We start from the raw sequence: 14,082 nt of genomic DNA, 5'->3' as shown, positions 1-14,082 counted from the left end.
TATAATTGTTAGCGATGCAAAACTAGAAAAATAGAATAATCATTATACTGTAATTCCTTTAATAACTTGAAAAATATACAGTATATAATATAATTATACTATAAACCCTTTACTATAAAATTGAAAAGGAACCCTTAGGAAAATAGCAGTATCAAAAGTAGGGATCTCTTTACCAAAGGGAAACTATAATATGTTTGAAACTAAATACAGTCTTATAAAATGTTTAATCATAAAACAGTAACCTATAAAAAATATACACAAAAACTAAAATAAAAAAACGTACAAGTTGTACCGCAATCAATATCAAACAAAGTAATTCAGCCAGTGCAATAACAGTTAAAAATCCATTAAATACTAGGCACTTACTTCAAAATTTGTTGGAAGCATCAGAAAGTTTAATAAACTTTCTTCTTCCACACAGTATAGAGAACTAAAAATAATGTAAATGCAGTACTCGCAAAGCTAAGTTACAGAAGAAGAGATAAAAACAATCTAAATACAGTATGAAACAGCTAAGTTACTGAGGAAATTTGATAAACAGTAAAGTAGGTTTATATATCTACTGTAAAATTGTCGAGTAATATACTCAAGGTACACAGGGACAGAGAAGGGAAGATGTATCATTAACTTCATTTCCTCTTGCTTCTAAGTTGCCGTCTAACAACAGTGTGAGGACTTTCTTCACGCTGAATTTCAACCTGCAATAAAAAGGGCTTTATAATTGGAGAGATTATGTATCACCAAACATTACTCATAAGAAACAAAAAGAAAACTCAACATACAAAGGTTTCATTACCAGAGAGGCTTCATAATGCAATTGCTGTAACTGAAGAGGTTTGACTATATTACATAAGGAGAGAAACATAATAGTTTTTGGCAGAGTAAAATATCTAAACATGAAAGCGGAATACTGTATTTATACTAAAGGGAAGAAATTGTTAAGAAATTGTATTTATACTTAAGAAATTGCTGAAAATTCACAAATTTTAAAGTAATCTATATTTTTCCTAGCTATACAAACCCAAGTCCTTTACTAAAGGAGAATGGATAATAGTGAAGCTGGAATACAGCAGTTAAAACTTATAACAAGGTATACACAACCAACAGGTGGTAGAAGGGAGGCAACATCCCTCTCAGCTCACTTGATTGGCAGCTGGGACTAAGTTGGGAGTTGGTGTTGGCAGGTAAGTTCAAGTAAAGGACTTGCAAATTACTTCAAAATATTGTGGCTAGTTCTAAACAAATATAAACCACTGTCTTTTACAACAAAAGACTCCTCCTTAGGTGGGACAAAGTCCCCATTTTAACTGGCATGAATCAGAAAACGTGTGGGTGTCATGGCTTGTGCCTTGTAGGGTTATACTTTAGCTAAAAATCTCTGCTGTAACCCGGAAAATGAAGAAATGGGTTTGTCGAACCTATCCTTGAACATTAGATCATAGATAGTACCGAACTTGGCTGGAAACATCATACTACCCCTCATAAGGAGTGTAGGGACAATATTCTCCCATGTGTACACACGAGGTAGCTAAAATCCAAGCGATGTTGCCAAACTTCAGATTAAGTCCAACTGGCAAGGTACTCAAGGCTGTGACCCCAAGGAATGAAAAGACCAGACATAACTTTCATCCCAGACTTACTCACAATCTCAGCCTTTGATCTTAAGTTACTGGTCCTGTAAGAAGAGCAGAGGTATCTGAAAACCCCTGCTGCCCAGCTACTACTGGGCCCCAAAAAGAATATACCCATGGAGCTGAGTCACATACTGCAGGTAATGAATGGTGAAGGTTGTCTGACATTTAAAGATGCCTTCCTGGATAACCTGTGTCACAGAAGTTTCTTCTTAAGGCCAAAGAGGTGCTTGTACCTCTGATTTCATGGGGTTTCATTCACTCCTTTAGGAGGAGGGGAAGACAAGGTTCAGGAGATAAATTCTCTCAGCCAGAAGGAAATGTTTGTTTTTAGAAACACTTGAAGTAGCACCTCAGCTTCCTTACAGGGCAAAGTAACAGGTGATCAGGATCTTCAATTACCTCAAGAAAAATTATTACCTGAAAAGATAATAATCTGGGGTCTGGTAATGATGGGTTCTGGGTCTTGACTATGAACTCAGGGATGAAGTAGAGGGACCTGCCTTCATCCCCTTGAATGGGTTATGTTGAAAGAGAGCCCATGCAGTTAACCGACCCACTTAGCCAAGGCCTTCAGGGTAAAGTCCCTGTTGAAGGCACACCTCAACAGTTCATATGATACTTTCTTTAAGGAACATAAAACTTTTACATTGTTCCAAGATGGGGCACACTTCAATTGGAGAGAGGCCTGCGCAAAACTCCGTATGAACATGAAGATTTCCTCCAAAGAAGAAATAACTAATGCCTTCACTCTAAAGACTTGACTCAATGATGAGTGATAGCCTTCTACTGCTGAAATGGAGCACAGTTTCTCCCAAGAGATGTAAAACAAAAAGTCAACAATCAATGGAACAGAAGCTACGAGAGGAGACACACCATCCTACAACATCAACCACAGATGATGGCTCACTTGGCCTGATTAATGGCCAAAGAGGATTTGTAGAATAACAAAGCCAATTCTATATCATAATTTTCCTACTGGTGTCGCCTAAAAGGGAAACCATTGTTTTGCTTTGCTTAGTTGCAAATCACAATGAATGCAGCTAAACATCTACGTGATAATCAAAACTGTAGTAGTCTACATAACATACTGGTACTTCTGCAATATTCATTAATTTTTTTTTTTAATAAGTTTGGAAATTACAATAGAATTTCACAACAGACCCATTAATAACACATCAAATCCAGATAATTTGTCAAATCAGGGTGGCATTGTGAAGGTCATCATAAATAGGAGTACATAGCTTAAAAGATATATTTATTTATTGTAATTTATTTATATAAAAGTAATAAATAACTTTTCTTTATTCATTATTGGCATATTTTGATAAATACCCAATTCGAAGAATGACTACATGAAAGATAAAATTTTTTCTATACGATCCAAGCTGAGAAAATGTAAATGTAAATTTTATACATGTAATTTCCCCAATAATGTAGCACACCTGTATTGAATTTCTATATCAGCTATAATATAATGTAACACCAATAGTAAAGAGAAACTTACCAAGTTTGGAGATCCCATATAAATTTCATCTTCGCCAGCTTTAAATAAAGGTCTCTTTTGTTTTTGAAATGGAGTCTTAAAGTTTTCATTCTCTATGTTTTCTTGACTTTGGTTAGCCAAGCTGAAAAAGAAATTAAAAAAGAATTTAAACTAATTTCATAACATTCAAATAAAAAATACATTCATGTGCAATAAAATATGGGTTCACATGTTATATGTCTTGATTCTACAATGTTGAGGTACAATACAAAATCAAAATACAGTAGTGCTGATTTATGTGAATGAAGTTAATTCTTTTTTATTGACATAAGTTAATGTTTAAATGATTCTTTAAGTCACTTAAAACTACATTGAATTTATCAAACATTGTGTTACTAGTTTTTGTCCTTTTTACATTACTAGTTTATTGCCCCTTTTCTGTTACTGATTTGCTGTCCCCTTTAGTGATATTGGTTTGTTGTCCTTTAGTGATATTAGTTTGTTGTCTCATTGTTGTTTGTTGCCCTTTTAACCCTTTTACCCCCAATGGACGTACTGGTACGTTTCACAAAACTCATCCCTTTATCCCCATGCAAAAAAGGTTTTTTTTTTTTTAAATTTTTTTGCATATTTTTGATAACCTTATGAGAAACTTCAGGCATTTTCCAAAATAATGAGACCAACCTGACCTCACTATGACAAAAATTAAGGCTGTTAGAGCAATTTAAAAAAAATATATTGCAAAATGTGATTTAAAACAAAAAAATGCCTGGGGGTTAAGGGTTGGAAAGTTCCAAATAGTGTTGGGGGTAAAAGGGTTAATGTTAAGGGTACGTTACCCGTTAAGTGTTATGGGTTTGTTGTCCCTTTATTAGAGTAATTAATTTAATATGAAAAATGCAAATCTTTTCCTTAACTTTGCTTGTTTACCATGACCAAAGATAAGAATCACTGCCTACAAATGATTGGTTTCTTCTAAGATTGCATTGTAAGACGTTACATTTCTTTCTCTACGGTTTCTTCATTAACTATTTTTATGCACGAGTAAACATGTACACGACAAAAATCAAATGACTTACATGTTTCTATTTTCTTGATTATTCAAGTGTGGATTGAAGACTTCTGGAGTTTTAGCTTTTCTTGCTCTTCCTCTCCTCCCGTTTACTCTTGAGTTTTTCTTATCACATACACTAGGTTCCCAAGGGGAGTCATCAGTATCATGATCTTCGTCAATTTCAAAAACCTTAAAAAACAAACGGAACATCATTTCATAATATCAAGATTTTGTTAATTTTCTTTTACAGGCAAACATATTTTAAACACAATCATAGTATAGGTTACAATGCCACTGTTGCTGTTGATTGATTGACAGATTTGTATTAGAAATATAAAGATATACTAGAACTATCATAATTGCTGCTATCATAAATTACCTATTGAGCTAATGTTACTCACTCTTAAAGGAGACTGAACCAAATGGATTGTTTTTACATTAAACATACATCTAATGAGTATGGCTGGTGTATCTCGAGTAGATAGGGTTAGGAACGAAGTGGTGAGAGTGAGAATGGGTGTAAGAAATGAGTTATCAGCTAGAGTAGATATGAATGTGTTTATTATTATTATTATTATTAAATGCTAAGCTACAACCCTAGTTGGAAAAGCAGGATGCTACAAGCCCAGGGGCCCCAACAGGGAAAATAGCTCAGTGAGGAAAGGAAACAAGGAACCAGGGGCCCCAACAGGGAAAATAGCTCAGTGAGGAAAGAAAACAAGGAAAAACAAAATATTCTAAGAATAGCAACATCATCTAAATAAATATTTCCTATATAAACAACAAAAACTTCAACAAAACAAGAGAAAGAGAAACCAGACACAACAGTGCGCCCGAGTGCACCCCCAAGCAAGAGAACTCCAACCCAAGACAGTGGAAGGCCATGGTACAGAGGCTATAGCACTACCCAAGACTAGAGAACAATGTTGAGGTGGCTTGGCCATGTTGAGAGAATGGAAAATGGCTGTCTGCTAAAGAAGGTGATGAATGCAAGAGTTGATGGGAGAAGTACAAGAGGAAGGCCAAGGTTTGGGTGGATGGATGGAGTGAAGGAAGCTCTGGGTGATAGGAGGATAGACGTGAGAGAGGCAAGACAGCGTGCTAGAAATAGGAAAGAATGGCGAGCAATTGTGACGCAGTTCCGGTAGGCCCTGCTGCTTCCTCCGATGCCTTAGATGACCGCGGAGGTAGCAGCAGTAGGGGATTCAGCATTATGAAGCTTCATCTGTGGTGGATAACGGGGGAGGGTGGGCTGTGGCACCCTAGCAGTACCAGCTGATCTCGGTTGAGTCCCTTGTTGGGCTGGGAGGAACGTAGAGAGTAGAGGTCCCCCCTTTTTTTTTTTTTTTTCTTTTGTTGATGTCGGCTACCCCCAAAAATTGGGGGAAGTGCCTTGGTATATGTATGTATGTATATATCTAAATGTGCTGCTACTTTATAAATCATATGATTTGATAAATTGAATATGTTGATTGGATTTATGGATTTGGAGTACATAGCCTGGTGCTGGGGCTCTAGAGGCCATTCAATGTTCAAATGGAACTGGGATAAAACAGTAAAGTTTACACTGAGGTAAAAGATGGAAGAGACTGGACAGCAAGATGGAAGGAAGCAAAAATGGTGGTAAAGTATGACATGAAGAAAGTGGAGCTTGCCTGAAGTAATGTTGCAAAGACCCATAAATAATCCCTACAGTACACTGTTTGAGGTGCACTGCTAGCATTTATACCCTACGTCAAAATTGAAAATGTTGATACAGAATTTTTTTTTCCATACCTGGTACTACAGTATTTCTCTCTAACCATCCATGCTCTCCATTTTGTATGAAACAGTTGCTTTTGGATTACCTTTTTTTTATCTGTCCCTATATACTCAAGAAGAATATTGGGAGTTAGATGGCAGGACAGGATTAAAAATGAAACTAGAGCGCCATATGTGGATGAGATCATGATGAGGGGTAAATGGAGATGGTTTGGGCATGCTTTTCACTCTCTCCAAGAGAGATTAGTTCACCAAATGTTCAGCTGGCCTCCACAAGGCACTAGAAGAGTTGGAAGACCCAGACCTACATGACTGAGGACTATGAAGTACGGAGGAGGAGATGATGAATGGAGAAGTATTGAATTAAAACCTCAAGATAGAGACGACTGGTGAAATCTAACCGAGGCCCTTTGCGTCAATACGCGTAGGAGGAGATGATGATGATATATCATCAGTAGGGAAAGCAGTGTCAAAGTAATTTTAGGGGTGAACATATTCCGCTTGCTTTGGTTTGAATAATAAAGTACAGTAAAAGGAAAGAAGTGGAATGTTTTGGTATTGTTCAATTATTAGTGATGGTTTTGTTTTGACTTCTCGCGCTACTGTTCTGACACAGGCTAACAATTAGAATGTATACGCTAAGAAGGGGATGTCATATACGCATGTAATCATGAAATCACAATCTTTCTTTAACAATCATTCTAATTTCCAGAACAAATTCTTTACTTTTTCTAATAAATCTCATGCTTACTATATTGGATATCTTTGTTGAAAACAGGTACAGTTATACAGTAATTAAAAACGGAACTGACATGTTTCATTAAATATTGTTCCAAATGCTTGACTAAATTTGTGATTTGGAGTTATCAGTAAATCGCATCAGAGATGGTTGTGGTTTGACTTTAATTTTTTCTGTCTCGCTTTTATTTCTATTTAATTTATGAAAAAGGAATGTGATTTATTTTTCTAAATTAGTTTATTGGCCCTTCGAGTCCTTTTCCTAAGCCTTTTCAGGTCTCTACTTATGCGGCTAAATAATTTTACTCAAGTAATGTGAATGTTAAAATAATGCCGTGTTAAAGAGGATGAATAGCAAGTAAAAATAGATCAAAGGAGGGCAAAAAGATGCTGTAACAAATCCTTAATGCCATCTACAGTGCACCATCTAGGTCACAGTACAAGCAGTTAGCCCCCTACAGTGTGGGGAACACTCGGAAGAATCTGTTTATTCATAGTTGTTAAATGGGAATGATCAGTCAGTATAGGATATTTGTGATTTATCTAAGTAATTTTCTCGACCTAACACTACCAGGAGCAGAACTGGACACATCCACTTTGCTCATCCATATTAATTCAAATTATATAAATCATTGGAAACTATGTCTAACTTCTCCCATTTTTCATATTTCCAGAGCACTTTATTCAATGCAATTGTGCCCAGTAACAGAGAAGCCAATTATAATAGATTAAAGAGAAAAGAAGAGGGCAGACAGGTGAGAAAGGCATAGGTATTGCAGCTTCATGTAACTACGTACAGCTGAGTTACAAGAGTCAGACCAAAGTGACTAGGTCTTGCATGCACTTACACATATCAAAAGAGACTAGGAGACCAGGTGGTAATATATACTTATATTATATGAAATACACATGTAAAAAGGACCTGAAATTATTCTTTAACAGGTGTCTACGCACTCACATTAATTTCTAGGGCGCTGCCTTGTATGATATTATTGTGACGTCGTGAAGATCTTTGCGGACGAGAGGATTTCTTGCTGGTACTCTTCGCATCAGTAACAAAGTCATCACTGGTAGTATCTAATTGTATGGGAGTCACCTGAAATTGGTAAAAATTATATTTCAATTAAAAATCATATAAATTTACTCTTTTGTAGCATTAAACTTAGAAAAGTAAAGTAAACTGAACATTTGATCACCAGTAATAATAACAAAGTTGATGAATATATGTGTGTATATGTATGTATATATTATATATATATATATATAAAATACTTGTAAAAATACCTCTTTATGCACAGTCTTCCTCTTAAGCAATTTTAATTAAATGATGAAGGCCTTGACACCAATAACTGGGTGAAAAATGCCAACGTTGAGAGAAACTATCACAGCAGAGTAGCGCATTACGTGTGTCACTACTAAACGAATTCATAATTTCATCGCCGAGTTACAAACTCCCTTCCATTCCCTCTTTGGTGTTTGACAGTAGAATGGTCGTTTTACCCAGGACCCACTCTACGTGAGTCTTGCTTTAACCGAACCGCTATTTTCACCATGAGTTAATTCTATCATTTCCACGTTTATAGTAGATTCTGGTATTCAAAGTAAGTTTACAATAACATGTTTTTCTTTATTCTTAGAGTAATTTGTCTCAATTTGTGTTGAAATATGTGAAAAGTAACAAAATTATGCAGCGTGCATCCGAAAACAAGCTCCTGTCCTTGACTTCGGCGGGTGTTGTTAAATTTAAATTTACTATCACGATACTTTATATTTTTATTTAACATTATTTATTGACAAAACCTATATCTAAGGAAGAAATTTAGATTGATAAATAAGTTTCAATTCACATTACTTGGTAATCATTTGAAAACAATGATGGTATTCAGACAAAAATACTTCCGACCAATCAGCTATTAGGAAATTTTCTGAGCTAAAAGGACACCCCTGTGTCTGTGAAAATATGCACCGCTAATAAAAATGACTATAGTAATAGCCAGGGTTTCTCATTTTGAGAGGAAGTCTTTGTCCCAGAATTCCGGGATAAAATGTCACCAAATCCCGGGAAATTTATTTCTTTATGAATTGCCCTCATGACTCATTTTTGTTAATGCTACTCTGGCTTTTAATCATACAACCATTGTTTTCAAGTATAATGTAGTGCCATAGCCATTGTACTATGGTATTCTATTACCCTTTTAATCGAGTTATCTACGTGAGATGATGAGAGTACACATCGCATTTTACTGCCTCTTTAATTCTTTCTTAACTAGCTGTTCTCACCCTGCAAAGCCTTAGGATTTGTTGCATATTGACTTTTCAGATGGAGTGAGTTTCTCATTTGATAATTATATGGAATCGTAAATACATAATATTAATGAAAGTAGCTCACAATGTACAGTATAATATAAAGACTTCTTCATAAATATTGATGTTTATAGTCAGAGTGCTTTATAATTAATGATTATCAATATAGTAATTAACTATAATTTTATACAATTGATTATAAAACAAAATGTAATACAAATTTATATCAGTACAAGTAAAATTAAGGACTCTGTCTGTAGGTAGTATTTAGTACAAAATTGGTAGTGATTTTCAAGTTTTTCAAGTTAGTAATAAACCATTACACAACTTCTTATGAAATTTGTAAATACAGTGTAGTAATTTTGCTGAGAGAGAGAGAGAGAGAGAGAGAGAGAGAGAGAGAGAGAGAGAGAGAGAGAGAGAGAGAGAGAGAGAGAGAGAGAGAGAGATGATCTCTCACTCACACACACACCATTGTGTCACATCATCATTAACAACATAATCATCAACAGCAAACTACTACTACTACTACCACCTGTACCAATACTACTACTACTGCTACTATCACCAGTACTAGTACTACCAATACTACTACTAGTACTACTACTAAAAGGAAGACCATTCAATTTCAATTTCTTATATAAATATATAAATATATATATATATATATATATATATATATATATATATATATATATATATATATATATATATATGTATTTATATATACAGTATACTGTATATATGTACAGGGTGGTTTTAGAAGAGGTAGGGGTTGTATGAATCAGATTTTTACAATTAGGCAGATATTCGAGAAATATTTAGCAAAAGGTAAGGAGGTGTATGTTGCATTTATGGATCTGAAGAAAGCATATGATAGAGTTGATAGGAAAGCAATGTGGAAGGTGATGAGGTTATATGGAGTTGGTGGAAGGTTGTTGCAAGCAGTGAAAAGTTTCTACAAAGGTAGGAAAGCATGTGTTAGGATAAGGAAATGAAGTGAGTGATTGGTTTCCGGTGAGAGTGGGACTGAGACAGGGATGTGTTATGTCACCGTGGTTGTTTAACTTTTATGTTGACGGAGTGGTGAGAGGTGAATACTCGAGTGCTTGGACGAGGATTGAAACTGGTACACGAGAATGACCATGAATGGGAGGTAAATCAGTTGTTGTTTGCGGATGATACTGTACTGGTTGCAGACGCGGAAGAGAAGCTTGGCCGATTAGTGTCAGAATTTGGAAGGGTGTGTGAGAGAAGGAAGTTTAGAGTTAATGTGGGTAAGAGTAAGGTTATGGGATGTACGAGAAGGGAAGGTGGTGCAAGGTTGAATTTCATGTTGAATGGAGAGTTACTTGAGGAGGTGGATCAGTTTAAGTACTTGGGGTCTGTTGTTGCAGCAAATGGTGGAGTGGAAGTAGATGTACGTCAGCGAGTGAATGAAGGATGCAAAGTGTTTGGGGCAGTTAAGGGAGTAGTAAAAAATAGAGGGTTGGGCAAGAATGTAAAGAGAGTTCTGTATGAGAAAGTGACTGTACCAACTGTGATGTATGGATTGAAGTTGTGGGGAATGAAAGTGACGGAGAGACAGAAATTGAATGTTTGAGATGACGTGTCTAAGGAATATGGCTGGTGTATCTCAAGTAGATAGGGTTAGGAACGAAGTAGTGAGGGTGAAAATAGGTGTAAGAAATGAGTTAGCAGCTAGAGTGGATATGAATGTGTTGAGAGAATGGAAAATGGCTGTCTGCTAAAGAAGGTGATGAATGCAAGAGATGATGGGAGAAGTACAAGAGGAAGGCAAAGGTTTGGGTGGATGGATGTAGTGAAGGAAGCTCTGGGTGATAGGAGGATAGATGTGAGAGAGGCAAGAGAGCGTGCTAGAAATAGGAATGAATGGCGAGTGATTGCGACGCATCACACATCCCTGTCTCAGCCCCACTCTCACCGGAAACCAATCACTCACTTCATTTCCTATCCTAACACATGCTTTACTACCTTTGTAGAAACTTTTCATTGTTTGCAACAACCTTCCACCAACTCCATATAACCTCATCATATTCCACATTGCTTCCCTATCAACTCTATCATACGCTTTCTCCAGATCCATAAACGCAACATACACCTCCTTACCTTTTGCTAAATATTTTTCGCATATCTGCCTAACTGTAAAAATCTGATTCATACAACCCCTACCTCTTCTAAAACCACCCTGTACTTCTAAGATTGCATTCTCTGTTTTAGCCTTAGTCCTATTAATAAGTACTCTACCATACACTTTTCCAACTAGACTCTACAAACTAATTCCTCTTGAATTACAACACTCATGCACATCCTCCTTACCCTTATATAGTGGTACAATACATGCTTAAACCCAATCTACTGGTACCGCTGACATGTGCGTGTGTGTATATATATATATATATATATATATATATATATATATATATATATATATATATATAGATATACACACACAGTACTGTATTTCTATTCAAGTACAGTATACCATAACAATCATCGTAAATTTCTAATTCTTTCCATTTTTATGCTCAGCTTATTCTGTTATACTGTTCTGTATTTGGTGATATATTTAAGTGAATGTTTTCCTGTATTTGGAGTTATATAACTATGAAGACTAGTTTTAGTTTTTATTTTCTCAAAGTTTGGAAAAACAAAAAGTTTTTTTTTTCTAGTTATTCAGTATAAGGAAAGAAGGGCAGCATTTATTCAAAGATTTTCAACAATTGCGTCTCTCGTAGGTCCAGGTCTGACTTTATCATCGAGAAAACATGCAATTCACAGATTACTTACCACAGGTGTACGTGGTTTCCGCGCACTTCTGCTTCTGGCTGTAGGTGTGGGTGCAATAACAACGTTTTCTGAATCAGAAGCAGTATCCTTCTGACAAGACTGTTGAGTCTGAGTAATGGAAGAGAAATGTTTATAAAAGAAACGATATATCACAACCATAATAATTGCTATGACGGACAATAATGGTTAATTTCTTATATGAAAATGGGATAAAATATGAAAAAAAAAAATTATAATTGGGGTGCGTGATTTACGACTGCTTTTGCTCTTAGGGGTGCAATAATAGACATGCTCTGCGCCGAAGAATCACCTTCCGGATTTGAAAGAGCAGCCTGCATATATTGTAAAAAATAAAAAAAATACAGTACACAAATTTAAGAAGATTGAATCTTTTCCTAAATAATATATACATATATGAGAGAGAGAGAGAGAGAGAGAGAGAGAGAGAGAGAGAGAGAGAGAGAGAGAGAGAGAGAGAGAGAGAGCTACACACACACACAGATTCAATCCTTCCTATCTCCTCTCCCTTTCCTAACTACAACAACCCGCTGATTCACCAATTTGTGGGAAAGTGTGATTTCCGAGTATACCTCACAGTGTACCACCCGTCACCAGGGTATTACTAGTCTCTCTCCCCCATAACTGAGGCAGTAAAGGAATATATATATATACACACATACACACACATACATATAAAATTACCCGACACATGCTCTATTATATAGGGGAGATTTTTACAGCTCATTATCTAACGTACCTAATTTTTCACTTTGTTTATGAATCTGAATAACAGCCCTCAATCTATTATTATCCTTAATAAAATTAATCACCATGATTAGAATGGTTTACATATAACAAAAAATATTGACATAAGCATTAATTTTAAGCAAACTAAAAGTTACACCATTACTTCCTATTTTACGACATCTTAACCCTTTTACCTCCAATGGACGTACTGGTACGTTTCACAAAACTCATCCCTTTACCCCATGGACGTACTGGTACGTCCTTGCAAAAAAATGCTATTTACATTTTTTTTTATATTTTTGATAACTTTATGAGAAACTTCAGGCATTTTCCAAAAGAATGAGACCAACCTGACCTCTCTAAGATGAAAATTAAGGCTGTTAGAGCAATTTAAAAAAAATAGATTGCAAAAAGGTGCTTGGAAAAGAAAACGTCTAGGGGTTAAGGGTTGGGAAGTTCCAAATAGCTTGGGGGTAAAAGGGTTAAGAGGAGAAATCTCAGGCTTGTTCCCTTGGCCTTGACCAGCCATGACAGGACACGTATTGGACCGAGTAATGGGCTTGTACCAATAGGACTATAGAGCTACGAGACAATGTAACTACTATATAAAAAAAGCTTAGCATAATTTAAAATCTGTATGGTACAGTTCCTACATTACCAAGATAATTGAATTTATATTCAATATATACAAGATTTCTCTTGATTTGGTTGTTAGATGACTTAACCAGACCATTGAATTGTAATGATTTATTAAGTAGCTCCATAATATAAAATTTGTCACACCAATTTTCCTCTTTTTACTGCTAAATCAAGGAGGAACATATTGTGCAGGAAACTTCCACTACATCAATTGATAATTTTGCACAAAATGCTCATAAGCTGTGCATCAGGGGCTTCCATCCCAAAAATATACCCTCAAAGTATCAACAGCCTCCAACTCAGAAACTTCTCCCCTATAAACAAGAATGTTCTCTGGTTCTCCTTCAAAAAGACTCCTAGAATATATAAACTATTATTCTACTTTCTACTCCATTCATCATCCATACTAGAATATCATCCATCCATCCATATACCAAGGCACTTCCCCCAATTTTGGGGGGTAGCCGACACCAACAATGAAACAAAACAAAAAGGGGACCTCTACTCTCTATGTTCCTTCAGCCTAATCAGGGACTCAACCGAGTTCAGCTGGTACTGCTAGGGTGCCACAGCCCAACCTCCCACATTTCCACCACAGATGAAGCTTCATAATGCTGACTCCCCTACCAAGAAACCCAACACACATTGCAGATAACCTTACCTTTTTCCGTGGAGACTTGGAAGGAGTTGCCTTGCTAAGAGACGCTAAGCTCATTTTTTCTAACTGATGTTTCAGGTCTTGCAATTCCTTTGCCAAATTTTCATTTTTTGCTTCACTTAGTCTGAAAAAAATAATGTCATATCAAGTAACATATAAATGAAGATGCTGCAAAACAGAAATATTGAGTGACTAAAGAATAGACAGACACCAACATGGATAAGGTATGTCATGAAGGGAGATGAGGAAGAGA

At 35.9% G+C, this 14,082-nt stretch overlaps 1 protein-coding gene across 4 annotated transcripts in view; it reads right to left on the bottom strand.

The window, feature by feature from the left end:
* Positions 1-209: 209 nt before the first annotated feature.
* The window catches only part of LOC137634505 (kinesin-like protein KIF20B), an 85,108-nt gene continuing 71,235 nt past the window's right edge, over positions 210-14,082 (bottom strand). For all 4 annotated transcript variants that reach the window (XM_068366942.1, XM_068366943.1, XM_068366944.1 and 1 more), the window contains exons 29-34: positions 13,833-13,953; positions 11,786-11,893; positions 7,629-7,766; positions 4,197-4,360; positions 3,139-3,259; positions 210-698 (exon numbers count right to left, since the gene is read on the bottom strand). In XM_068366942.1, coding sequence (XP_068223043.1) covers positions 630-698; positions 3,139-3,259; positions 4,197-4,360; positions 7,629-7,766; positions 11,786-11,893; positions 13,833-13,953 — 721 coding nt within the window. In that variant the 3' untranslated portion in view covers positions 210-629. The remainder of the gene's footprint in view (positions 699-3,138; positions 3,260-4,196; positions 4,361-7,628; positions 7,767-11,785; positions 11,894-13,832; positions 13,954-14,082) is intronic.

This window comes from Palaemon carinicauda, chromosome 44 (genome assembly GCF_036898095.1).
Source record: "Palaemon carinicauda isolate YSFRI2023 chromosome 44, ASM3689809v2, whole genome shotgun sequence".
Taxonomy (NCBI): domain Eukaryota; kingdom Metazoa; phylum Arthropoda; class Malacostraca; order Decapoda; family Palaemonidae; genus Palaemon; species Palaemon carinicauda.
The sequence above is the reverse complement of the archived record's forward strand: the minus strand, read 5'-3'. Positions and strand labels throughout refer to the sequence as shown.